Below are 27836 nucleotides of genomic sequence, written 5' to 3'. Positions count from 1 at the left end.
GAAATCAAACCCCAAGTCAGGCTCTGCATTGAGCATGGAGCCTGCTTAAGATTCTCTTTCCCTCACTTGTGCTCTCTCTAAAATAAAAATAAAATACAATCTCAAAAAAAAAAAAAAAAAAAAAAGTAGTTCCAAGGAAAAATAGTAACAGCAATTACTGCAAAAAAGGGAAGAAGAAAAAAGGGGGGCACTACTGGGCATTCTCAGACATATCCAAGAAATTAAATGTCCTCAGTAAAACATCAGTAAATAGACATTACTGCACTAACCCAATGGTCCTTTTTCAAGAAAATTAGACATTATCCTAAAATTTTTTAAGAAGGTTATTTATAACTTGCCATATTCAGACTCCTCTACCTCTAAGCAAGCAAGGATGTGGTACTATGATACAATGCTCTTAAATTTTTCTCATAAAGTCGGTTTTTTAGGCAGGCTCAATTCTTCATTACAAGTCAAGGTAACTCTAACGTTAAATACAATAAAGCAAGTCTCACATTCATCATTTATATTACCCATACAAGCTGTGACAGATTCCTTCAAGGCAACACTACCTCCCAGGCCCAAGACTACATACCAGACGTTAAGTAGCCGGTCATGCACTGCTCCTGACAGGAAATAAAGGCCTGTGACCCCATCAAAGGGCTGGCTCTCACTAGGAGGTCTGACAGTAGTGAAGACGAGTGAGGAAACAGGCGTTGCATGTCCTGTGAAGTGCTAGAGAGAGTTCAGTCTCGTTTAGGAGAGGACACAGAACAGTGACAAAAGTGAAGAGTCCTTATGGACCATACACAATACAGATGATCCATATATGAAATCAGAAGTACAGACTAACGGTAACAGCTAAATTTAATTCTAAGCAACTGAGATTATTTGTGCTACATTCCATGTACTTTCAAAAACTCCACCTGAGGGGTGCCTGGGTGGCTCAGTCAGTTAAGGCTCTGACTTCAGCTCAGGTCATGATCTTGTGGTTCACGGGTTCGAGCCCCACGTCAGGCTCTGTGCTGACAGCTCAGAGCCTGGAACTTGCTTCAGATTCTGTGTCTCCCTCTCTCTCTTTCTCTGCCCCTGCCCTGCTCATACTCTCTCTCTCTCTCTCAAAAATAAACATTAAAAAAATTTTTAATAAAAAAAATAATTAAAACTCCATCTGAAAATCACCATGCCCTAACAACTCCCATGGCCCTACCCACAATCTTTATTTTTTCCATCCTGCATTAAAGACCCGCTTAATTCTATCCATGTTTAAGGGGCGCCTGGGTGCTCAGACACAGCCAAGGAATTGTAGGTCTTCATTTTACTCTCAGTGAGTCGAAACCACAATTTTAAGGCATCATCACAGCACCAAATATACACCCCGTAGCACACTCAAAAATATAATACTACATATCCCCATAGTCAAATACTGCAAACGTAGTAAACACAAGATGCAAGAAAGAAATCAAACCTACTATATCATTATACAGCAGAGTAAAAGATTTTTAATTCACATTCTACTTATTTGTTCTATTCATTTCTCAAATGCATGTGAAACGGACACATCTAACCTATTAAATATCAACACACCGGATTTGGAAGCTAACTTTCATCTTCTGAGTCTACTATTTGATATGCCTGAAAATAACAAATCTGTACTCTTTAAATGACATTCTATGGCTCAGACTTTCTGCCCTTCTCCATACTTACTCTAGACAAATGTTAGGCTTACAACTAATTTGATTCACTCACTCTGTAGATTTCTTTGGTCTCCAAAACCCATAGTTTGATTGTTCGACCAGCTGAAAGCAACATCTTTCCATCTGGGCTAATACACAGGGAACTGACGCTGCTGTTGTCACCTTTCCATTTGCTGTAAAGTGAAGAGAAACAGAAACATCTCCATGAATGGGGAGAAAACTTTATTCAGAGCAAAAAAGTTAACAAAAAACAAATAAGGTATTAAAAATATCACTTAAGGTACCATGCAATTATTCCCTAAAAGCCTGTGTAAGGTGACTAACTTTGAATCTAACACTAAGGTAAAGCCTACCCAAAGATTTTCAAGAGGTACCAGAAAATGGATGAGTAAGAGATTTAAGAATACAAAAATGGGTAGCTGTGTATCCTGTGTATGAGGTGGATTTTGTTAATGCCCAGGAAACTACCTGGCTGGCTGGACCTCCACAAGTCCATCCTATCCCCATCATGGTTCCCACACTATGTGGAAGCCTGGCCTTTAATTTACTTAGCAGCACAAATTACTTCTCAAGCTACAGTCCAAAAAGGTCATTTCTACCTCAAATCAACACAGGTGCACTCCCATCTGACAGAGTAAAATAAGTCAAGTATAGATGATCCCCTTCTAATACCTGAAATATGATTGGCATGAGTCTTTGTACTTTGTTGCACACATTAATATTTTTATAAACAAGGAGCTTGGTTATTCACTTATAAAATCACGAAATAACAGTAGCAATCCTCTTACCAAAAGACATGAATTATAAAGTAAAAGAAAACACACTGCTCTGCCAATCACATTGGAGTATGTCAAACTACTCATTTGGAAAAACAAAAGTAGATTCCTCTCTTCTACTACACACACAAAAAACGTGACTAAAGCTAACAGATTAAAAATAAGTATTAAAAAGTGCACAGGAGAGTGTTTTTATAAGCCAGTTTTAGGAAAGGCCTTCCAAAGCAATTACAAACCAGAAATCATAATGGTAAAAATAACCTGATCTAAATACGTAAAACTTCTGTACCACAAAATAAGTCATAAATTTAAAACCAAAAAGCTAGAAAATATCAAAAATATATACTACAGGAAAAAGATTAATACTCAGAATACATAAATAACTCTTTATATTCAAGAACTAGATCAGATTAAAAAAAAACTCAAAAATACACAAAAGATATAAACAGGCAATTCATAGAAGAAATACAAATTGTCAATAAACATGAAAACACTCACCCTCACTAGTAATCAAGGAAATGCAGCAATAATACAGGACATTTTTCCTTCACCCTTTTTTCAGTTGCTAATTTTTTTTATAATTTCTCAACAATTCCCACAGCTTCAACATTTTATATTCATTATTCAACCCCTATTCACTTAATATACATATAAAAAAAAGACATGAGCACCACCCCGACAAGTGTCCCTGAATCCATCTCCTCACTCGGCACTGAAAATGCTAGCAAAGAGATAACACCACTGCTGAGCTCCCTCCCCAGCCTCCATTAAGAGCTCTGCAACTCAAAGTGTAACCTCCTACACCAGCATCACCTGGGAACTAAGAATGGACTCCGAAACCCGACCTAGACCTACTAAATCAGTTCTACCTGCATATGTAACTCACGTGCACATCAGAGCTTGAAAAGCACTAGATCAGAAGATTCCTCTCTAGGAAATGTGACCGGTGCCAAGGTAATAACCCACATATACTGACATTCAAAAGCTTCCCCCTCACTCCACAAATGAAGCCCAGCAATTGAGCTGCCACCTACACAAGGCTTCCCATCAGTTTCTTCATGTTTCATTTTCAAATAGCAACAGGCAGCCAAGGATCCCCCGTCATTTCAAGAATGCCTTTAACTAACATAAAAGACAGAAGCTAAAATCAAACAAAAATCAACACATCCTCAAGAGGGAAATGATGTTAGGAACAAAAGAAAAATACTTTAAAATCCCATAATTATTATCTTCAGAGAGTTAGAAAATATTATATCCATGAAAGAAACATGATGCAACAAAAAGAAACATTAAGAGAACAAAAAACAAATCTCCCAGAAATTAAAAATATGGTTAGAGAAATGTAAAATTTCAATAGAAAATTTGGAAGGTAAAACTGAGGCAATCTCCCTGGTAACAGAAGAAAAAGACAAAAGGAAAACTAAGAGAGAACAAAGAAACCTAAAGGATCAATCCAGGAGATGCAATATCTAAGTTACAACAGACTGTACTAGAGAAAGATCAAAAAAACAGAGAAGATGAAATTATCAAATACATGCTACAAGAAAAATGAAGGAGTGCCTGAGTAGCTCAGTTGGTTAAGCATCAACTCTTGATTTTGGCTCAGGTCATGATGATCTCACGGTTCATGACAGAGCCCCACTCCCCTCTCCAGCCCAGGGCTTTGCACTGAGTACAGGGAGGCTTGCTTGAGGTTTCTGTCTCTCTCTCTGCCCCTCCCCTGCTCACACTCACTCTCTCAAAATAAATTAACACTAAAAAAAAGAAGAAAGAAAAATGAAGAGCAATTTTCTTCAAAAATGAAGAAAAAATAACCAATGAACCAATGCTTCAAAATCCTGAAGGAGAATTACTTCCAACCTAAAATTCCATATCTTCAAACTAGAATTAACTGTGAGGGTACAATAAAGGCGCTGGTGGACAAGCAAAATCTCAGTAAATTTACCATCAACACACTTTTCTTATGAAGCCACCAATTCATGTGTTTCACAAAAAAGAGAGTAACCCAACAAAGAGAAAAATGGGATCTAGGAAATAGAGGTTCCATTTGACAAGAGAATTTTCAGGATAATAATGTAAGAAAATCCCAGGATCCTCACTGTTCAGCAGACCTTGAAAGGTGACTGAGAAGTCCTCCAAGAAATATAATATAATTAACTGAATAACTGATGTGCTCCAAAATAACATGCAACTGTGAGGGTGAAAACGAGCTAACGACAAGTATATAGAAAACTAAGCAAATGAACAACAAGGAAATTATAAACCCCAAGAAAAGCAGAGTTTTGTGCCAAAAAATATAAACCTAGTAGAGTACAAGGCTTATCTGTAATAATATTTAAGCAGTCATAATGCAAACAAATAGCCCTTCATCAAAAAATTGTGATGGGGCGCCTGGGTAGCTCAGTCAGTTGAGCGTCCAACTTAGGCTTAGGTCATGATCTAACAGTTCGTGAGTTCAAGCCCCACGTCGGGCTCTGTGCTGACAGTTCAGAGCCTGGAGCCTGCTTGGGATTCTGTGTCTCCCTCTCTCTCTGCCCCTCCCTGGCTCATGGTCTCTCAAAAATAAACTTAAAAAAAAAAAAAAAAAAAAAAAAAACTGTGATGTTGGGAGAATGGAGAGGGTGAGAACTAAATCGTCATCGTCCATAGAAGTCAATACATAGTACCTAAAATGGTACACAATCCACTGACAGCAGCATAGGAATGCCAAGAATGGAGCTGGAAACACAACACTATGAGATAGTAGTGTGCATGAGAGCTCAGGCTCTGACCCAACCATTTCTCAACTGTAAAACAGGAACAGAGCCCACTCACAGTGCTATGGTTAAATACAATACTGTGTAGAATGCACTGAACAGAGCCTTAAACATTAGTCCCTATGTGAAGCACCTAACATTGTGAACTTTCACCCATGCAGCATTTTAAAAATACAGTTGTGTGGCCCCCACCCCAGACCCAGTGGGTGGGAATCTCCACAGGTGTTTCTGACAGTCATCGGTGTGGAAACTGATGCAACAGATAAATGGAGACAAAAACTTACTGAACCTCTAGGGAGATGACCTATTCATCTGCACCTCCCACCCCAAACCCTCATTCAAATTCTAAGCCTCTATTCACCACCCCATCTGCTGGCTCTTGACTTTCATGTATTATTTCAAATTCAACTTGTTTAAAACTCAACATCCATTTCCCTCTTCTGGCTATAATTTCTATGAACTGTGCCACACCACTTGCCTAGTAAGTTCACAAAACTGAAAATGGTTACATTTAACTTCTTTTGTCATTTAATTCCCGTTTTCAGGCTCCCCAAATGTACTTGTTGCTATCTTCTTCATTCTCACTTTCCACTCTTACCATCCTACATTTAAACTACCACAACCACCTAGAATCTGGCTTCTCTGCCTTTGAACCTGCTCCTTTCCATATACTCTAGACAGTGCTGGCAGATCACCTTTTCCTAAAGCGTTATCTTGGTGACTTTATTCCCAAGACATGACCTTCAGTGGCTCTCTCCTGCTTACGACATAGAATCCAAACCTCTAAGTAGTTTTAATATAGTAGAAAAGCACTGTACCAGAATTCAAGACAGCAGGATATGAACTCCTTCCCTGCCATTTATTAGTTATAAGACCACAGGCACCATTATCCTTCTTAGGATCCTTACCTACACAAGTTAAACTAATTCAACACTTACTGAACACTTACTATAAAGCCTATCACAGGATTACGTGCTTGAAACTGGAAGAGTTGGTTGAGATTTTTTATCTATGACAGTTAATGCCAGATTCTTAATATACTTTGGCCCACATCCTCTACCAGTCATTATTCCCTAGTACGTAAATCTTCCAATCTTTCACTTCCTTTTTCCCCAGACTTTGGTCTTGCCATTTCCCCACCTTCCTTCCCCCATCCTCTTCTATCTAAATAATACCTCTCCCAGAACGCCCAACTGAAATCCCTTCTCTTCCACCAGGCCTTGCCAACACTATCCACACCTCATTTGACCAGTAATTACTTGCTACCTTATGTTTCCTCTTGTGCAGTTATTTGACTCTTGCATCATTTATTTAATGTTTATGTACTAAAATCTTGCATGCCTGATTTGATTTAAAGTTCCTTGAAAAGTCTATACCCTCATTAGTATCTACATTCCCTGTGTCCAATATCAGACTTTACCTACAGCCAAGAATGGTCTTGATTTATCAAACTCTAATGAATTTCCAACAGTAACCAAGTTACCCCTCCAATACCATAGAACCATCAATGTTACTCACCACTTTACTTTGCATGTCTGTGTATTCCATTCCACAATGTGTTTATCATCTGAACAACTATATAAACAGCCATTGTCTTGATGCCACTGTATGCAATTGACCTTGTTGTCATGTCCACCACTCTAAAGGTCAAAAAAAAAAAATTAAAAGAAGAAACTCGTCTTATAGAACATAATTACACCCTGGAATCATTACAAAGAGTTAACAAAAAAGACAGGCGTTAACCTAACCAAAAACACCCTACCCTGAATCTATCCATTTCCAACATCAAAAATGAGATAAATCAGCTATAAATACATCAAATGTTAATTTTCCCTTCTCTGCTTCCCTTCTATGTTTTTACACACTTCCACATCATAAGTCAAAGAATGCTAGTCCTAAATGCCACTTGCTTTTCACAAGAATGCCAGCACTAGGGCAAGATAAAATACTTCATGTACAGTGGCAGAAAGTTTGTGACACTTGAGTGAACTAGTAAAGTCAAATCTTGGAGTTTAAAGTCAGTACTTCAGGTAAAAACCACATCTAATCAAAACTATCCTTGAAAATCCCTTTTTTAAAAACTATCAAAACCATCTCAATAAAGAAATCACTGTTTCTTCAAGTAAACACAAAATATCTCCTTGTGTTAAGGAAAATACGATACGAACAAGACTTTAACATACTCAGCATAGCAAGATGCTCATTCACTTAGAGGCACACAGGAATGGAGACATCAACTGGGGAAGAGCAAGTTCAACTCTCCCACCCACCTCACACACATTCTGGGACAAACTTATTCGGCAGAATAAGGTGCGAAATCATCTACACCGTAAGTAATTGTGACTTTCACTCTGCTTGAATTCACATCAATTAAACGAATACATGAATCAACATCACGTACATAGGTAAGCTAAGGATAAAACTCAAAATCACTACTTCTATTACATAGATTCTTCCTACCTCAAAAGAAAAATAGTTTTAAATGTTAAGTTCAAAGGCATCTGGGTGGCCTAGTCGGTTAAGTGGCTGACTCTTGATTTTGGCTCAGGTCATGATCTCAGTTTGTGGGATCGAGCCCCACGTCAGGCTCCACAGGCTCTACGCTGACAGCACAGACAAAGCCTGCTTGGGATTCTCTCCTTCTCTTTCTGCCCTTTCCCTGCTCATGCACACAAACCTTCTCTGTCAAAATAAATAAACTTTAAATAAATAAATGTTAAGTTCAGATACTTCCCTTCGCTAATATGAGCTATCCACTCAAAGAACTAAATCCTGTATCATAGGATCCTATATCATAGACACATACACAAAGAACTGAATAAAAGAAACATGCACAGATAAATTCCACTGAAAGAATTTCGTAAGAAAATAAAATTTTCAGGGACACCTGGGTGGTGCACTCAGTTAAGTGTCTGACTCTTGATCTCGTCTCAGGTCATGATATCACATTTCATGAGTTCAAGCCCCACTTTGGGCTCTGTGCTGATGAACGGAGCCTGCTTGGGATTGTCTCCTTCTCTCTGCCTATCCCCCGCTTGTTCTCTCTCTCCCTCAAAATAAATAAACATCAAAAAAAAATTTTTTTAAGAAAATAAAATTTTCAAAAGTAGTAATCCAAGAGATATAAAGCAAAACAAAGTAACATTTTCAGTCTGTCCATCTAGCAATTTGCTTATTAGCATTGTAATACCCATAGTGGTAGGGTTGCAGAAAAAAATAGCACTATCATACATTGATAGGAGCTAGTATGCCCTTTTGAAAAACAATCTAGCAACTGTACATTTGTTCATTCACTTACATATTCAATAAACATTTACACAATACCAATTATATGCCAGGCACTGCACTAGGCCAATACACTAGGCCAATACAATATACTATTACATCTAAATCCCAATAAAAGCATGCAAGATAGGTTATAGAATACCCATTTAAGAAATGAGAAGACAAACTACTTATCCATGACCACATAACTAGAAGGATTCAACCTCAGGACTAGGTCCAAAGCCTGATCCCTTTCTATTTCACCATATCATCCCAACACTCTTTACTCTGACCTCCTTGGTTACTATTTAATAAACTCATTCCCTATTAAAGATTTATGTATAGGGGCGCCTGGGTGGCGCAATCGGTTAAGCGTCCGACTTCAGCCAGGTCACAATCTCGCGGTCCGTGAGTTCGAGCCCCGCGTCGGGCTCTGGGCTGATGGCTCAGAGCCTGGAGCCTGTTTCTGATTCTGTGTCTCCCTCTCTCTCTGCCCCTCCCCCGTTCATGCTCTGTCTCTGTCCCAAAAAATAAATAAATGTTAAAAAAAAAAAATTTTAAAAAAAAAAAAAGATTTATGTATAGAGGCTCCTGGGTGACTTGGTCAGTTTAACTTCTGACTCTTGATTTTGGCTCAGGTCATGATCTCACGGTTCACGGGATCGAGCCCTGCCATCAGGCTCTGCACTGACAGCATGGAGCCTGCCTGGGATTCTCTGTCTCCCTCTCTCTCTGCCCCTCCCTCCACTACACACGCATACACTCTCTCTCTGAAAAATAAAGTTTAAAAAAAAGATTTATGTATAATCCCATGAAATACCAAAATGATCTAAAAAGGAGTTCTAGGCTCCATCAGCATTATGTCCACAACCACAGTAACTGAGTAAAGCAACTATCACACTGCACAGACGGCTAGGTACCTGCTCATCACAAGACTGATAAAATCAAAGGATGGGCTCCCAACTACAGTGGGGTAAAAGCCTACACGAAGATCACACTTGACTTGGAGAGGAGGGAGGAAATAAGGGAGATTCCCTTCTTACTAATTATACCTCTAAATAATTTGTTTTACAGTTGTGTTCTTTTAATCTTTAATATGAAAATGAGTAACATACTTTTAAATGCAGACTTAAAATCAGACAAAATGTTTTATGTATCAAATCAGCTAGGTTTCTGTTAATGTTATTGCTGGTTTTTTTTTTTAATGTTTTAAGTATTTATTTTGAGAGAGACAGACAGCACAAGTTGGGGAGGGGTAGAGAGGGTGAGAGAGGATCTCAAGCAGGCTCCATGCTGCCAGTGCAGAGCCCAGATGTGGGGTCTAAACTCACGAAACCATGAGATCATAACCTAAGCTGAAACCACAAGTGAGACACTTAACTGAGTCGCCCCAGGTGGCCCAATGTTATTGCTGTTTTAATGGGAATATTCAATGGTGGAAATAATGCTACTGGAATACAGGTACAGTCTTTTCATTGCTGACATAAGTAAAATTAGAAGAATGCTTCTAGAAAAGTATTTGTATACTATGCCTAAAATGCCTTAACATTAAAACACTCTGACTCATTACTTACAGGTAATTTTGGGAATGGAATCCATGTAAACAGATAAAAAAAATGTGTAACAACAACAAAAAATTAGAAGCCACCTTAACAGTAATAGCTAAACTGCCAAGGGACTATCCAATTTAGTGGGATTTTAGGCAGTCACTGAAAATGTTTATAACTAGTTCTTGAAAAATACGAAAATGTTGTAATTGATTTAAAATTTTTTAATGTTCATTAATTTTTTTGAGAGAAGAGAGGACAAGCAGGGGAGGGGCAGAGAGAGAGACACAGAATCTAAAGCAGGCTCCAGGCTCTGAGCTGTCAGTGAAGAGCCCAATGCAGGGCTGGAACTCAGGAACTGTGAGACCATTAACCTGAGCTGAAGTGAGACACTTAACCGACTAAGCCCTGCTCATGTTGTAATTTAATGGAAAATATCAGGATACGAAATAAGAACTGTATTTCTTAAACATGTACATAAAGAAATGCAAAATCTATTAAATCTCTCTCAGTGGTAGATATAAGAGTAATTTTTTTTTTTCTCTTTTCGACGTAATGTAGTTCCAAATTATCTATGGAGCATGTTACTTAAAAGAGAAAACAGGAGGGGCGCCTGAGTAGCTCAGTTGGTTAAGTATCTGACTTCGGCTCAGGTCATGATCTCACAGTTTGTGGGTTTGAGCCCCACATCAGGCTCTGTGCTGACAGCTCAAAGCCTGGAGCGTGCCTCAGATTCTGTGTCTCCCTCTCTCTCTGATCATGTTGTCTCTATCTCTCTCTCTCTCTCAAAAAGAAATAAAAATTTTAAAAAGAGAAAAGAGGAGGGTGCCTGGGTGGCTCAGTCTGTTAAGCATCCAACTCTTGATTTCAGCTCAGGTCATGATCATTCATGGTCATGAGTTCAAGCCCCTCGTTGGGCTCCATGCTGAGCATGGAGCCTGGTTAAGAGATTCTCATTCGCTTTCTCTCTCTCTCTCTCTCTTAAAAAAAAACAAAACTAAAATAAAATAAAAGAGAAAACAGGGGTGTCTGGGTGGCTAAGTCCATTAAGCATCTGACTGTTGATATCAGCTCAGGTTCATGAAGCTCAAGACAGGTTCTGGACTAACAGCAGGGAGCCTGCTTGGGATTCTCTCTCCCTCAGTCTCTGCCCCTCCCCCACATGCACACACACTCTCATACTCTCAAAATAATTAAACTTTAGAAAAAAAAACTTAGATTAAAAAGAGAAAAAACACTGTTTGATTCACATATACAGAAAGCATTCCTAAAGAAAAAGTTCAGCAAACACTAAAAACATAATGTAGTAGATAATGTCTGAAACAAATCATTCTAAGTTAAATCACTGTCCTATAGTATATATTTGCTCTGTGATACTGGGGCTAGGATTCCAAACCACATTCTTGCTTTGCCAGCTGCATGGCCAGTAGGCTCCACCAATAAGGGGTGCTAGAGACAAGGCTGGAGGAAGAACAAGGGACCTGTTCCTTCCTGTCTTCTAGTGTATGTCAGCCCAGACTATCTTTACCCCAACAAGGCAATGCTTCTGGCAGCAGCTGAACCCAATATGCAATTTTCCAACCCCTGGAATAGTCTCCTCCCCTCCTTTCAGAGACACTAGCAGTCAGCTAGAGCTCTGTCCTCAGAGGTCTGGACCTCAAGTCCATGGGGCCACTCCTCCTCAAGAGACAGCAGCATAGAAAGCAATACCTGTTCCTTAAAGGTCTGAGTTGCAGCAATAATCCCACTGCCTCCTTTGTTCTCTGGCCCTGGAAGTGGTGAGCTGTTTCCTGCAGTCACTGTTTGTGATACCTTGAACTTATTACCTCTATTTTAAACCTCATCAAAAGTTCTTCGTATTCTGACATATAATGAAGATTACATTACCTGTCACAGCTATTAGCAAATATCACTATACACAATTTTAAATGTGGGAGCAGAAATATGTGCCTATAGTACAGATCCTATAGCATTATCCTGAACTGTTGTTTTTAATAAATCTCTAATAGTTTCCCCACCATCTTTTATATACAATATATGTCTGTGCACATACAAATATCTATACTTACTATCAATTTACTGTGCAATTCTCCTTTTACTGTACTGTATAATAAAATACTACCAACTGCTGTACCAAGAGCCAACAAGTCAATCTGGTTACTCGGTCCTATAGCCTCTGATTTCCTTTTTTTCCTCTGGGGACTTTCCTGGGGGGGGGAAGAAAAAAAGAAAAAACAATTATGTATTTCAATACAAGATATCATTAATGCATAAATGCAAATGCCCACTAGACAACAAATGAAATGACTGCTACCAAAAGACACTTTAAAGACAGGGGTGGGGGAATTCACTCTCAAATGCTTTCTTTCTATTTAGGAAAAAAAAAAAAACTACTCCAATGAAAAGAAGAGCTTGTAAGTCTCAGTCCCTGCCTCCTACCTCTCTGGAAGGGAGGGAGCAAAGACAACATGGTATGCTCTTGGTATTCTCTTAAAAGATCCATGCAGCCTCACTGCTGCTTCCACTTCTCAGAAATGAACCACTCCTGATAGGTCCAAGGGAAGCCTCCACTCCCAAGCAGAGATTATAGACCCAAGCAACCAACACTTTCCCTTTTCCTCTCATCTTTCCTTTGAGTTCTACCTTCATTCCCAGGAGGGGACTCTAATGTTTTTATAAACACACATTTATTTCGGTTTCAGTCAAAAAAAAAAATCATTGTAACTAATAGCTCACACTAAAAGTTGCTCTAGTGTGTGAGAATTAGGGTTAGTCAGAAAAGTTCCATGCAGTCTTGGTGATCCTAATGACTTAAGAGGCCCAAGTTTCAATCTAATGTCTAATGCCACAAGACTTCTTTGATTTACTTCAAAAATAATACTAACAGCTCCCATATGCCAAAAACAATCAATGATCACATCACATCAAAGTATATTTATAATGCTGAAAATTTACCATTTCAGAACTTCTCTTCCATATGTTTTTTTAAATTAAAGCTTGCCAGCCTGTACTTTAGCATAAAGTGCTGAGAAAGCCATTCTTTTAATATAAAACATTGTTTTGATATAAACCACTAACCCTGGAAAAAGAACATATTCTCAATAGTGCAAGATCTTTGCTCTAGAGCAAAAACAACAGAAAATTTGCCCCAAAAGCCACCAACATAAACTATGATGTTACAAATACATAAAAAATATCAAGGAGGAGATTTATACAGCATTTTCCATTTTTTTTGAGTTTTCTTATGGGGCTGTTACATTTGAAGAATTTTATTCATTTGAACACTTAGGTCACAAAAAGTAAAAAGATTTAACAAAAAATAAATTTTTATATATAGAAAAAAATACACATTTTGCAAGTCCTGAGGAAATGTATCTACGTTAATAAACCCCAAAGAGAAGTTACAATTAAAAGCCAAACTATAAAAGTCTGATGGTCTTATCAGTAATTTAATTTGCTTAAAACACTGAGGGGCGCCTGGGTGGCGCAGTCGGTTAAGCGTCCGACTTCAGCCAGGTCACGATCTCGCAGTCCATGAGTTCCAGCCCTGCGTCAGGCTCTGGGCTGATGGCTCAGAGCCTGGAGCCTGTTTCCGATTCTGTGTCTCCCTCTCTCTCTGCCCCTCCCCCGTTCATGCTCTGTCTCTCTCTGTCCCAAAAATAAATAAACGTTTGAAAAAAAAAATTAAAAAAAAAAAAAAAACATTGAAACCTTAGCACAAGCAAGGTCCTTATGTCCCACCTTCAGTTAAACAAATGTCTAAAGCCAGGTCTGAATGATCCCGCAAGGCAGATGTGGTTTCTGCACAAGATTATAAACACAAACACCTATTTCAGGCAAGGGCAGTGGGGGAAAGTATACCAACCTCCTACTACACTTCATCAGAAAACTCTTCTCTGAAAGATTCTAGAACTTATTTCTCCAACTCTTGGTTTTCCCAAATCAAATCAAAATTATCCACACTGAGGTTTCTAATGTGTGAAACATATGCTGGTCCAAATATGTATATGTTTTTGGAAATACGAATTTGCACTAAAAAGCACAAAGAAATTTTAGAAATTAAACATTAACATATTCAAAGCCCTAATTTCCCCATCAACAAAATCTGTATTTTGGGGAGAAGCAAGCAGAGACAAGTGGAGGAGCATCCACAGAACCTATGCCCAATTTTGAGGATTACTGGTCTACACCTAAATAATAACACAAGTAACACATCTGAAAGAACTACTGACTCATGCATATTTTCTCTGAGTTGAACGATCTTTTTAAAAATCACTTCCAAGTTAGCAGGATGAGCATGTCTGAACAAGTCAACCAGATAAGCTTATGTAAGCAATGTGCATTTTAGTGAAATCTACTATTTTAAATACTACCCCATTACCAAATATTTCTGAAACCAAGAATTTAAAGCTAATATTTATAGATTATGATAGACCTTTGTCAGCATTTTCTTTCTGAACCTGTTGCTCCTGTGATCAAAAACTTCAATGATTCCCCAGAGAACAGTAAATCAATATAAACAACTTGTATTCAAAAGCATCTGCCATTTGCCTCCAACCCACCTTTTCCAACCTTATTTCTAATTCCATCTTTACATTACACCAATCACCAACACTTTCCCATTTTGCTTCTGCTTTTCCCTGAACCTGGAGGGGTCTTTTCCTGCTCACCTCAATTTTTACCTGGTTAAAAATCTATCCATGCTTCAAGGTCCACCTCAACTCTCATCTCTCCACAAAAATCTCTTCTTTCCCTTAAGGCACACATCATACTGTGCTCTGCATTACAGACACTGCATATCTGAATTGTCCATTTCTTCCCTGATGTCTCAGTCATACTCAGTTTTACTTCCTCTAAAGTGCCTAACGCAATGTCATGTGCACACTCATTATTTACATATAATTAAATAAAGTAATGAAAAGAGTAGGCTACTTTAATTCATATTTGTGATTGGAAAATTGGGAGTTCCTGGGGGTACCAGGAGTGAAGCCCAAAAAAAATGTGATTTCTTACAGAGTCTTTTTCAATGTTGAAAGTCTGGCTGAGCTAAACAATAAAGAGCAGCACCAATCTGAAAAAGTTTATCAGCATCTGATCCAAAAGGCAATCAAAAGGCTGGGTGAGAGTGTCACCAACATATGTGCAGGATTTACAAAATCAAGACAGGGCAGATGTGAAAAACAGAGGAAAAAAGCACATCCATTGATGAGAAGTCTGAATTTGACCAACTAAGCAATGACTTTTTAGACTGAGATCCCAGAGTAAGAAGAGTTTACATGGACAGCCAGTACACACACTCATAAAAATACATATACGTAAGCGAAACAAGTTCCACAAAAACCATATCCTTTCCCAAGCAAAACACACTCTGATGGTCTATTTCATTTAACACTCACAACCCACTAATCTGTCTCACAATCCACTAATGGATCAAAACTATTTTTGAAAAATTCTGACCTCCAGACACCAAAAATTATGCCAAAGTTTCAAGTTTCATTCTGCAATTAGTCTCCTAGGCCTTTTCTTGGCCTATCTTATCATTTCTCTGGCAAATGTTTAGGTTTCATAGATAACAGTGAACAAAATGTGTGCATTTTACAAATAATTACATACAGTCTTTATATCAAAAACACTTAAATTCTAATACACAGGAACTTCTATTCCTGTCAACAGGATCTAATCTGCAAACTTTACCTTGTTTTCAAGTTCAAATACTGGAGAGACCCTAAGATAGAGCATCATGCAGGAACACAACCAGACTGTACTCAGCTCAGATTCTTGCTAAAAACATTCTTAATGCTACTGTGCTTGCCCTGTCTCATGGCTGAAATCCATGTGTTTCGTTCAACAAGTACTAAGCTGCGTGAGACCATTTTAACTGCAGTGACAGCAAAGGAGCATAAACACATTTCCTGTGGTAGCTAACAGTCGACAAGGCCTGTTTCTTCAGAGCTGTACATCAGCTAGGGAAGGAAAAGTAGAGAAGTTTGAGAGATTTAAGGGGGCAATGAAATACCAGGGCCAGTTACTAGGTGGCTCAGCCACTTCCTCCGTGGCTTTGGCATAACATCTCTGCCTCAGTTTACACACGTACACCTGAGGAGCTGTAAAAACAGCCATCTGTCGATAGTCCATCAGTCTGTCTTCTTGCACTTTGCTTATCCTCATTAGAGGTCCTCTTCCCCCAGGCCCCATCAACCAAATGAAATGCTCAGCTATATAACATGTACAAAAACCCTCCAAACACTACTGTGGCATGTGAAGTATTAGAATCATTCTGTGACCAAGAACAAGAAACAGCAATCCGATTTTTCTAAACATTTACGAAGTACTGCTTTAATTCTTGTTACCCAAGCAACCCAGCACCAACTCATTTTTCTCCACTCAGTAGTAATGCCACCAAACTTTGTCTTTGGGTGGCAAATTGCCAATCACTGAACCAGATACAAGATACCATTACAAAATGATTTACAGAGGAATGTTAGCAGTAAATAGTAAAATGAGCCCATAGAGAATGCCAACTGAAGCATTCAATAACAATTAACATTTACTGAGCACTTACTACAGCAGTCATATAATTCTCTGAAGACTCTGAAAGGTGTGTGGCATAATCTCCACTTCAGATTTGAGTGCCAAAAACGTTAACATGCTGGGAACACTGGCTTCAGAATAACATCATTTCAAGCTTCATACTCTAATCCTCAAAGATGGGAAATGGAAGGGTTTAAGATGAGAACATCTTAAAACTTAAGTGACAAAGATCATAACCCAGGGGCCTGGGAGCATGGACTGAAGCAGCTGCTATAAATCAGTAATCATTTTCTAGCTTTAAAAAATTATGTGACTTTATTTTACCCCAAAATATGTGTGCGCATTCAAGAAAACTGCTTCTCCCCTCTCATCTTCAAGTAAAATTGATGTTCTAGAAGGATACATCTCCAATATGACAAAGACTGGATGTCTCTACATTCCTCCAAGTTCTCAATTCTGTGACTCAAGATCTAGGGTTACCGCGTGAGAAAAGTGGACAAGGAGTCAGAGTACCTCAACTCTGGTGGCCACAATCTCTTCTTTGGTTATTAAAGCTTCAGTGAAGTCACTTGAATTTTCTTAGTTCTGATTCTGTTCTTAAAAATCTTATTTCAAAACATTTCACAAAGTTTTGTGGCTAAAACAAGAGCATACAGATAAAAGGATACTGAAGCCTACAAAAACTCTTAAGTAGCCAAACTCTCATTTTTCAATTAAGCCTTCCAAACTAGTGACTTGCTCAATGTGACAAAAGCCAAATTTGAGTTGAGTCCTGGGTATGAAACCAAATTCAGATATTTTTCTCTATCAGACTGGTATACATAACTTAAAACTATGACTTTCAACAGGAAATTTGTAACTAGGCCAAAGTTTTATTCCTGAGGCACAGAATGTGACTTAAGTCAACAGAAAATCAAAGGGGGGTGAGGCAAAGAGGGATGGGGGCAGGCAACAAACTTCTGCCAACCTAATATTAACTATTTGTTGTAGATAATGGAGAACTAAGCCCTAAATACCTGAGTTCTATTTCTGTTTTTGGTTTTTTGCAAGCTGCTTAATTTTCCAGAGCCTCAGTTTCTTCTTCACAAGACAAAAAGTTAATCTTTCCCTGCCAGGACTAACCATACAAACATGAGATATCAATAATGACCAGTGGTTGTAGCACTTACATTATTCTAAATACTTATGTGTTATTAAACATGTTCACCTTCACAACCATTCTATGAGGTGGGTATTATCACCCCTGTTTTACCAATGATGAATCAGAGGTATAAAAACTACTGAATTACTATGAAGCCAAACCTAGATTAAATGTAAGCAGTAGAGCTTGGATCCATGCATCCAATCATTGTTCCAGATTTTCCCTCAGCATCAACATTGTCATCTCTTTATAGGACTGTTAAGATAGAAACATAGAAAATAATTTTGAAAAGGAAAATTATGCAGATTGCTCTAACTTTAACAATGACGCCTATGATTTTTTTTAAGAGTCTGAGTTCACCTTAAGAGCCCCAAAAAGGTTTCTTTTAATAATCAACTAAAGTCACTTCATCTAGAAACTATGAAAAGCTATCTTAAGATCTGAAAAATACCTAAATATACTCATCCAAAGCATAGTTAGATGTACCCCTACTTTCAACCTAAAAATTTAGCAGAAAGCTCCCCACGGTAGTCAGATGGAGTTAAAACTCTGTCTTAAATACTAGCTTTTGAAGTTTTACCCATAGTGTCAGCTAAACACGATACCTGAGGCTTCCAAATCACGTTAGAATGATTCCGTTTGACTACTCTATACCTGTAGTACCCACGTGCATGTGAGTTAGAGCAGACGTAGTCTAGTGACTAAACAGTGAGTGGCATCTTACCTGAGATGGGGCCCTAACAGTGAAAAGCCTTCCCTAACTCGGCAGTGTCCCATCTAAAAAAACTTCACCTGGATTGACATTCATTAAATTAAACCGGCCACTTCACTTTACCTCCACATCCTATAGCAGACTTCAGACTTGGTTTAAAAAGGGTGTATAAAGGGGAAATTGAGATGTTAAAAAATAAAAAAGCATATAGTTTCAAAATACTGAGAATGGAAACAAACCTGGGAAAGTCAAGAGTTTCAAGAGTGAGAGTCCCACACACTGGACGTGGAAGAGAACACGTGGTGAGCTGCACCCAAGGGTTGGGGCGGGGGGGGGGGGAAGGGGGGGTGTCCGGAAGCAAGGAAACAGACTCACTCATTCCAATCGCCTAAGGCAAAGCCGATGAACTAGAGGAATCGGAAAAGAACAGTACAGTCCCAAGGAGGGACTCTGTCAAAAGCCAAGACACTGAAGAGCACATGTTGATGCGAGAGGCTTGGCAGAAGCAAGCCGCCCTGGGGGACCGGGGGCCTATGCGAACATGGCGGCCCCGACGACAGCGGGGCGCGGGGCACAGACCGCATGGAGTCGGTCGTGGGACTCCAGTCAACGGCCCATCGGATCCAGCCGCGCCCTCTTTCGCTACCCTGTGGACAGGCCGCACACGGGACTGGCGAAGTGGATGGAGTCCGCGCCGCCGCCGCCGCCACGCTCTGTGCCTCCTCGCCCCGGGCCTCGCAGGGCCGCGCGAGCTGCCGGGCCACGCGCCGTGGGGCCGAGGGTGCACTGAGGCCGAGTCCGGGCGGACGCCCGCCCCCCGCCGTCCCGCCTGCTTTACCTTGGCCTGCAGCCGCGCTGGCGCCCAGGCCAGGCAGGTGCAGGTACCGCTGAGGTGCGCGGAAGGCACGTACTCCTGGTGCAGCCTATTGTTGGCTGTCTCCCACACTCGCAACTGACCGTCGGCAGACGCCAAAGCGAAGTAGGCCTGGTTCAGCGGGGAGAAGGCGCAAGGAACCCCTGCCGGGGACAGGGGGTCTGCAACACCACGGCCGCCCGCCGCCATTGCTGCCCTGGCTCCGCGGCAGCCACGTGTTCGTCTGTGCGCGTGCGCACCGGTGCGGGGCGGGGCCTGGAGGGAGGAAGTCGGGAGGAGGGAGCGTAGACAGCCGAGGGAGCGGCTCCTCGCGTCTTGAGCAAGCGTTGGGCGGACCCAGCCTGTGGACGGTGGCCCGGAGGGCCCAAGGCTAACTTATACTGCGGGGGAGGGGACTGTGGAGGGACGTGACCGCAGACTGGAGAGCGGGACATTTCTTTTCAAAAAAAAAGAAAGAAAGAAAAAGGTTTGGGTTTGTTGTTTTTTTTAATTATAACATGATTGAGCTCAATGTTTAGAAGAAATAATCACATAACTCCATGATTGTGACATTTGTTTTCATTTTTTCTTATCCACTTCCACGCTATAATCATGTGCACACATAAGACACGTAGTTTATTCAGACATCATAGTGTAAAAATAACAGTAGGAGCTGCTTATTTCGTCAGGATTAATCCCATGTTACTACATCAAATAGACAATTTGTAATGACTCCAGAATGTTTCAACAAATCAATGCATTCTAATTCAAGAAATGCCAGATATTATTCAGCCCACACAGCTTATTGCCTAGCGGTAAAGACAAAAAACACCACCTTCAGGGATATAGGAAGACTCTGAAGCTTTACAAACAGGGAGTGCCAAGGTAACATTTGCGTTTTAGATTATTTGGAATAACAAACAGATCTACATTTCTTAAAAGGCCTCCTGGCCTCTGGATGGAGATGTAAGAGAGGCAAGAATGGAAGCAGACACACAATACAGAAGGACACTGGTGGGCTGGACTCAGATGAAAGCAGTAAAGGTGGGGAGAATGACCAAATTCCACATGTAACCTGAAATTAGAGCCAACCAGGTTTGCTAAATGATTGCAAAGGGTAAGAAAAAGACAGGTGAAAGATGATTCTAAGGCCTGAACAAACTACTAAATGGTGATTCCATCAGCTGGATTGGGGAAACGGGTTTGGTTGGAGTGGAAATCAAGAGTTCTGTTTTGGACAGTTAAGTATGATATGCCTATTGTACCTCCAAATAGAGTTGTTCAGGAGGAGCTGGCTATAAGAGAAGATCACAGAGATAGAAGTTTGGATGCATTGGCATACAAATGCTTTTTGAAACTGTGGGACTAGTCAGAGCATTTTGGGTATAAGTGCAGATAGAAAAGAAAACTTAGCCCCAAAATGTGCCAACCTTCAGAGGTCAGGAAGAGGAGGAAGATCCAGCAAAGAAGATGAAGAATGGGTAACAGGTAGGATGAAAGCCCAAGAGAATGAAATGCCCTGGAAACCAAATCTTTATAAGGATTTAGGAAGCAAAACTGATCAAAAACATGTCAAAGATTGTAAGATGAAGACTGAAAACGAACCAGGATTTGGCAAGATCAAGGGCGTTGGTGACTTTTCAAAAACAGTTGAGGGGTGCCTGGCCGAGAAGGTAGAGCATGCAACTCTTGATCTCAGGGTTATGAGTGCAAGCCCCATGTTGGGTGTGAAAACTACTTTAAAATAAAATCTTAAAAAAAAAAAAAAATCCAATAGGGGCGCCTGGGTAGCTCAGTCAGTTAAGCATCAGACTTGGGGGCTAGGGTCATGATCTCACGGTTCGTGAGTTAGAGCCCCACTTTAAGTGAGTTTGAGCCCTGCATCTGGTGAGCACAAGTCCCACTTGGGTGAGCCCGCTTCTCTCTCTCTCCCTCTCAGCCCCTTGTGGAATTCTCTCTCTCCCCGTCTCTCTGCCCCTCGCTCACTTGCGCCCTCTCTCTCTCTCTCAAAAACAAAACAAAAGCATTTGGGGTGGCAGACTTAGTGTAGAGGGTGAGAAAGAAAAAAGGAGGTGAGAAAGTGCAGAAAAGGGATTTTCAGAAACGTTTTCAAGGACTTTGTTGTAAAGGAGCATATATAAATCTGTATGAAGAAAAGTCTGAGCTAGAGTTATAGATTAGTCACAAATATACAAGTAAAAATAAAAGCTTGTTGTGCACTCACCATATGTCAGGTACTATGCTAAGTATTTTGTGTGCATTAATCCATTCTGTCCTCACAACAACCCTAAGAAGTAGAAACTATGAATATCTCCATTTTTCAGGTAACAAAACTGAGGTATAGAGCTGAGCAGTAAAGGGGGAGTTGGATTTCTAACTAAGCCATCTTTGAGTATAAACAATTTGACCCAATGAGACTATGTAAAACTCAGGTCGATGACCCTTCAATACCCAAAATATCATTCATTGACCTCCTCCTTTTCAATGATCTTGGCCTCTACCTTACTTACTCTCATGGTCACGTCTCAGACCTTATCATTACAATAGCTGCACCCCCTTCCTAATCTCAATTTTCCCACACCACTCTCTAACCATTAACTCCTATCTTTCCGGAAGGCTTGCTCCCTCCAGCTCCTTAAGGGCTGCTCCTTCCTCTTAATTTATATTTTTATATATTTTTAATTTTTAAAAAGTTTTTAAATGTTTATTTTTGAGAGAGAGAGACAGACAGAGTGCGAGCAGGGTAGGGGCAGAGAGAGGAGACACAGAATCTGAAACAGGCTCCAAGCTCCAAAAGCAGGCTCCAGGCTCCGAGCTGTCAGAACAGAGCCTGACATGGGGCTCAAACCCATGAACCATGAGATCATGACCTGAGCAGAAGTCAGATGCTTAACCAACTGAGCCACCCAGTTGCCCCCTTAATTTATCTTAAAGTCTACGATTACAACCCTCAAATCCCTTGCCTCTTTCCCACATCATAGTCCTTCCGTGGTAAAACTGCAAACCTGGTAAAGCCTAACTCTTCCCCCCAAAGCAGCTGAAAGTAACTAGAGAAAAGTCACAGCCACCTATTATGACTCTTATTCACTTTAAATTCATGGTCACAAACTTCACGTGGGAAGTCAATGCTGCCAGGTTCTCAATTGTTCCCGAGTCCATTCACACTTCCACTCTCCTAGACACTAATTCTTATCTTCTCCTACCATCTCAAAACTCCATCCTCCTTGCTCTCAGTGGATGACTTTGCTTCTATTTTTTGAGAAAATAGAAGCAATCACAAGAGAACTTCCACAAGCTTCCGGTACCACAAACTCTAACTGACCTGTGCCCTGTCACTCCTGGCACTATGGATGAATTGTCCATGCTCCTAGCAGAGGCTACCCCTCCACATAAGTTATAGATCTCATTATTCCAAAACGTCTTTCCTCTCTCTACCAGCATTAATCTTACTTCTCAACTTAATCCTTCTCATCAACATATAAACATGCTGTTATTTCTTTCTTCCTAAAAAATAAAATTCCCTTTACCTCACTTCCCCCAAAGGCACCGTCCCAATCTTTTCTTTCCTTAAAAAAAAAAAAAAGTAATCTAATTTTCTTAATCTCTCTCCTCTGATTTCTCTCCTCTAACGGGATTTTCATTCCAACCCATCACTATGCCAAAATTCTCAGTAAGGGCACAGTAACCTCTACATTGCTAAATATGTGTCCGTTGTAAGTCTGAATCTCCTATGACTTATCATCAGCATGCTTGTCTTCCGTGGCATCACACCCTTCTGGCTTCCTCTTGCTTCTTGGGCTCCCCTTCTCTGTCTTCTCTCCTGGATCTTCCTTATCTCCCACTCTCTAACATCAGGGTGCCTTGGGGCACTTTTTTACCTGGGCATGTGACTTTCCAGAATAAAGAGTACGTCTCCCAGCTTTCTTTGCAAACTGTGAGACCATGTGACTATAGGCCAGTACAAAATGTCCTTAAAGTGACAGGGCTTGCTATTATTCATTGCTTTTTTTCCTTCTTCATTCCTGGAACTCAAATATGATGGCCAAAAGTTAGAGCATCCATGATGGAGTTTGAGGAGAAAACGACATGCTAAGAATAGCAGAGCAGCAAGATAGAAGGATCTAGAAACCCTGAAGCATGATATACGCTCTGGGCCACCTTGCCTGGACTTCTTTTATACAAGAGAAAATTAAACTACCCTGCTGTTTAAACTACAGTATTTTGGGTTATGTCACATGCAGCCGAACCTAATTGTGCTCATTCTGTTATATCCTTTGCCTCAGCTGATGATACCATCAACTATCCAGTTAGCCACTGGAGAAAGTCAGAAAGCCACCTGTTACCCAGTCCCACATCTCACTTCTACCCAAACACATATACATATCTGATCAATCATCAGATCCTATTTTATCTCTTAAATAATTCTCCATTCAATTTCCTCATCTCCATCCAATTCTACCACTTCTGTTCTTATCTGAGCCTTATATCTCCCACTGGAACTGCCACCACTGCTTGTATTAGACTCCCTTTCTCCACGCTGGTCTCAGTGCTACGATTTTTGTAGATTATTAACCTGGCCATTCCACTTCTCCACTTGAAACCCTCCACAAGCTTGCTGGCATCTACAGAAGAAACTCTATGCTGTTTAATATATGTGCATTACAAGACGATCTGTAATCTGGTCCCTGTCACCCTCCCCAATATCATCATTCACTGTGGATGGTCTCAAACATCACTAAACCCTGACCTGCTTCCGGTTTCCTGCCCTTATCATTCTTGTTATAGGTCCTGCTCTTTTGCTCTGCCTGTAATTTAAGCTCTTCTAATCCTCTCTCTGCCCCAATTCCAGGCCTTCATTGAACTTACTAACAATTCAACTTTTAACATTCTTTTTATCCTACAAAGTGATAGATCCTATCAGTCTCTAATCCTTAACAGAATATTTGCAAATCTAGTCAGCAATATATAAAAAAGATTAAAGACCATGATCAAATGGGATTTATCCCAGGAATGTAAGGTTGGCTTAACATTCAAAAATCAATAACTGTAATATACCATGTTAACAGAATAAAGGATTAAAAATGCATGATAATCTTGAAAGATAAAGAAAAACATTTTTTGATGAAGAAAAAGATTTTAACAGAATCCAACACCGATTGATAATTAAAAAAAAAAAACTTTTAACAAAGTAGGGACAGAAGGGAATATCCTCAATCTGATAAAGGGAATCTACAAAAAACCTACAGCTCACTTCATACTTAATGATGAAAGATTGATGCTTTCCTCCTAAGATTGAAAACAAGTTAATTCTGTCCATTCTGACCAATTCTATTCAATATTTACTGAAGGTTCCACCTATTGCAATAAAGTTAATAATAATAATAATAATAATACCATCCAAATTGGAGAGGAAAGAATAAAAGTATTTTTATTCACAGATGACTTATAGAAAATTTTGAAGAATCCTCAAAAAATTCTAAAACTAATAAATCAATGTAGCAAGGTCTCAAGATACAAGATCCATATAAAAATCAATTGTATGTCTACATTCTATCAATAGATAATCAATATTAAATTGAGAATGACTCCATTTGCAATAGCAACAGAAAAAATACCTGGGGGAAAAATGAACAAAAGTTCAAGACTTGTATTCTAAAAAGTATAAAACATTGCTGAGAAAACTTAAAGGAGACCTAAATAAAGGGAAGGACGTTGCATATTCATGAACTGATAAACTCAATATTGTCCAGATAGTAATTGTACTCAATTCGCTCTGTAAATTCAATAATCCCTACAAAAATCTTATCAGGAATATTTTAATGTTTATTTATTTATTTTGAGAGAGTGTGCATGCAGAAGGAGCAGAGAGAGAGAGGGTGAGAGAGAGAGAGAGAGAGAGAGAGAGAGAGAGAGAGAGAGAGAATCCTAAGCAGGCTCCACACCGCCAGCACAGAGCCTGACACAGGGCTTGAACTCACAACCACTAGATCATGACCTGAGTTGAACCCGAGAGTTGGACACTTAACTGACTGAGCTGCCCAGGTGCTCCTTAGCTGGACTTTTTGTAGAAATTGGTAAATTAATCCTTATATGGAAATGCAAAGTGAAGCAATTATCTAAAAGAAAAACAAATTGGCGTACTCCTACTACCTGATTTCAAAATTTACAATAAAGCTATAATATCGAGACAGTGTAAGAACTTTTAAGATGTACTCTCTTAGCAACTTACAAATATGCAACGTAATATTAACTATTGTCACCATGTTGTACATTACATCCTCAGGATTTATTTATTTTATATCTAAAAGTTTGTATCTTTTGACCTCCTTCAATTGACTCCTTCAATTTCTAACACACAACAGTATATCCTAGAGGAGTTTTACAGAATCCAGATTCAAGTTCAGCAGCAACAGGGGGAAACACATGAAAGAGCAAGAGAAAAGCAGTTATATTCTCAGATTTAGATACTTTATGTTTTGCTAAAAATCAGTTTTAAAAAAATCATGAACTTCAGCAGTTCTAGTAAAAGCTAAGTACATGTAAAGATACAGAATAAAACATACAACTATTAAATATATTTGGACCATATTTACGTGCTGAATTATTTAGTATAGGCACCTAGGTATCAGGGCTGCTGTTATTCTCATTTCCTACTTTCTTCAATCATTTATTCAACAAATATTTATTGAGGGCACATTGGGTTCCAGGCACTATGACAGGCAATGGAATTATAATGATGAGTTAGACACAACCCTCTCCACAATCTTATCCTCTAACTTCAGAAATGGTAAATAAACAGTGATTTTATTTAATCTGACATGCACCATGCAGGGTTTGGTCTAAAGACAGGATATATACCAGGAACACATAGGAGAGTCACTTCTCCCAGTGTTTTGGAGTTATTATAAGCCACCATTCTGGTGAGGTTGATACCTGAAGGATGAGGGAAAATTATACAAAAGAGCGGAAAGAAGCACACTCAAAGAGGTAGAGGAGAACATTGGTGGAATTAGAACTGATGGTCTAATTCGACTTGAGATTTTAAGATGTTAGCCATCAGCCACAGTACTTCTTGAAAGCTATTTGGACTTTAAAGTAATTGCTTGACTAAATGACACTGGCCTTATAAATATGAGTTGATGATGCCTCATATTGTCAGAGAATAGTTTCAGAGTACAGGCTGACAGTTTCCTACGGAAGACGGAAGGAAAGGGAAAAGGATAGTCAAAAACAGAAAGGCACACATAGTGACTTTTTGAGAGCTTAAATGCTCTGAAAGATCATCAATCAATAAGGATTAATTGTATTTTTCAACATATGTTAATGTATTTCATTAGATGTGTGTAGGACAAAGATTTATAACATTGTGTCTTGGGGCGCCTGGGTGGCGCAGTCGGTTAAGCGTCCGACTTCAGCTCAGGTCACGATCTCGCGGTCCGTGGGTTCGAGCCCCGCGTCGGGCTCTGGGCTGATGGCTCGGAGCCTGGAGCCTGTTTCCGATTCTGTGTCTCCCTCTCTCTCTGCCCCTCCCCCATTCATGCTCTGTCTCTCTCTGTCCCCCCCCCCAAAAAAAAAAAAAAAAAAAAGTTAAAAAAAAGTTAACATTGTGTCTTATTCAAATAATAAAAAGGGGTGCTATTTGCTTTTTACAGTTTATGTTAGAAATCAAAGATATGTAAACTTATTTCCCATATTCTGTCATTATATCTTCTTCTTTCCAAGCCCTACTCCTTCTGAAATAACAGCCAAATACAATTTAATCATCTTTAAGAGATAATAAAGCAGGAATGATAAATTTTAAAACCATCGGTAGGGCTTAGGATTCAGACAGTTCCAACCCAGGCCCTCATTTGGGAGTAATAATAAAAAGATTTCTTAAAATCATAGAAACTTTCTTAAAAAACATAGGTGGGTGCCTGGGCGGCTCAGTCAGGTGAGCGTCCAACTCTTGATTTTGGCTCAGGTCATGATCCCAGGGTCATGGGATGGAGAGCGGTAAGTGGGGCTCTGCACTGAGTGTGGGGCCTGCTTGGGATTCTCTCTTTCCCTCTGCCCTTCTCCCTCCCTGCCCCCCTACTCTCTCTCTCTCTCTCTCAACAAACAAACAAAACAAGAAAACTTCCTTAAAACCAAATCAAAACAAATCAAAAACAGAAGTGAGACGAACAGTTGGGGTGGAGGGTCAGAGCAGTTTCTTTATTCATTTTCAGGACTGAAAGAGAGAAACCTGATAATGGAGTTTGTGGTGGCTGATGTTTTAGAAAGCACAGTTTAGAAAGTTTTAATTTGTCTTCAAAAGCAACAAAAAGACTTCTTTTATCAAACTGAAACTGAATTCATAGCCTTTTGACCATATTTTGACTTGAATTCTAAATTCAATTGTACTGTTGACCAGTTTTTGGGAAGGGGTGTTACAGTACAAAGAGCGTGGACTGCTAGGAAGCAGACTGACCTAGGTCAGGAACCCTGTCATGCCGCTTGTCAGCTTTGGGACCTTGCCCAAATAATTTAACCTCCCTGGGTCAGTTTTCTTATGCATAAAGGAGGAATACTTATTTCTAACACAGTGTTGTTGTATAG

The 27836-nt window shown here is 39.7% G+C and overlaps 1 protein-coding gene and 1 non-coding gene across 3 annotated transcripts in view; both read right to left on the bottom strand.

Moving 5' to 3' along the window:
• WDR43 (WD repeat domain 43) overlaps nt 1–19503 on the bottom strand; it is a 47080-nt gene extending 27577 nt beyond the window's left edge. Inside the window, exons 1-5 of one of the 2 annotated variants that reach the window (XM_040496404.1) lie at nt 19242–19503; nt 12089–12226; nt 6727–6848; nt 1729–1849; nt 575–714 (exon numbers count right to left, since the gene is read on the bottom strand). In XM_040496404.1, coding sequence (XP_040352338.1) covers nt 575–714; nt 1729–1849; nt 6727–6848; nt 12089–12226; nt 19242–19466 — 746 coding nt within the window. In that variant the 5' untranslated portion in view covers nt 19467–19503. The remainder of the gene's footprint in view (nt 1–574; nt 715–1728; nt 1850–6726; nt 6849–12088; nt 12227–19241) is intronic. The other variant, XM_040496403.1, reaches the window with a different exon arrangement.
• LOC121044646 (small nucleolar RNA SNORD53/SNORD92) lies at nt 1261–1345 on the bottom strand. The gene has a single exon (XR_005797408.1). It is a non-coding gene; the product is annotated as a small nucleolar RNA SNORD53/SNORD92 (small nucleolar RNA).
• Nucleotides 19504–27836: the final 8333 nt, after the last annotated feature.

The sequence above is a fragment of the Herpailurus yagouaroundi genome, unplaced genomic scaffold (assembly GCF_014898765.1).
Source record: "Herpailurus yagouaroundi ecotype Mexico unplaced genomic scaffold, PumYag 188, whole genome shotgun sequence".
Taxonomy (NCBI): domain Eukaryota; kingdom Metazoa; phylum Chordata; class Mammalia; order Carnivora; family Felidae; genus Herpailurus; species Herpailurus yagouaroundi.
Note: the sequence above shows the minus strand (reverse complement) of the source record. Positions and strands in the feature narration are given on the sequence as shown.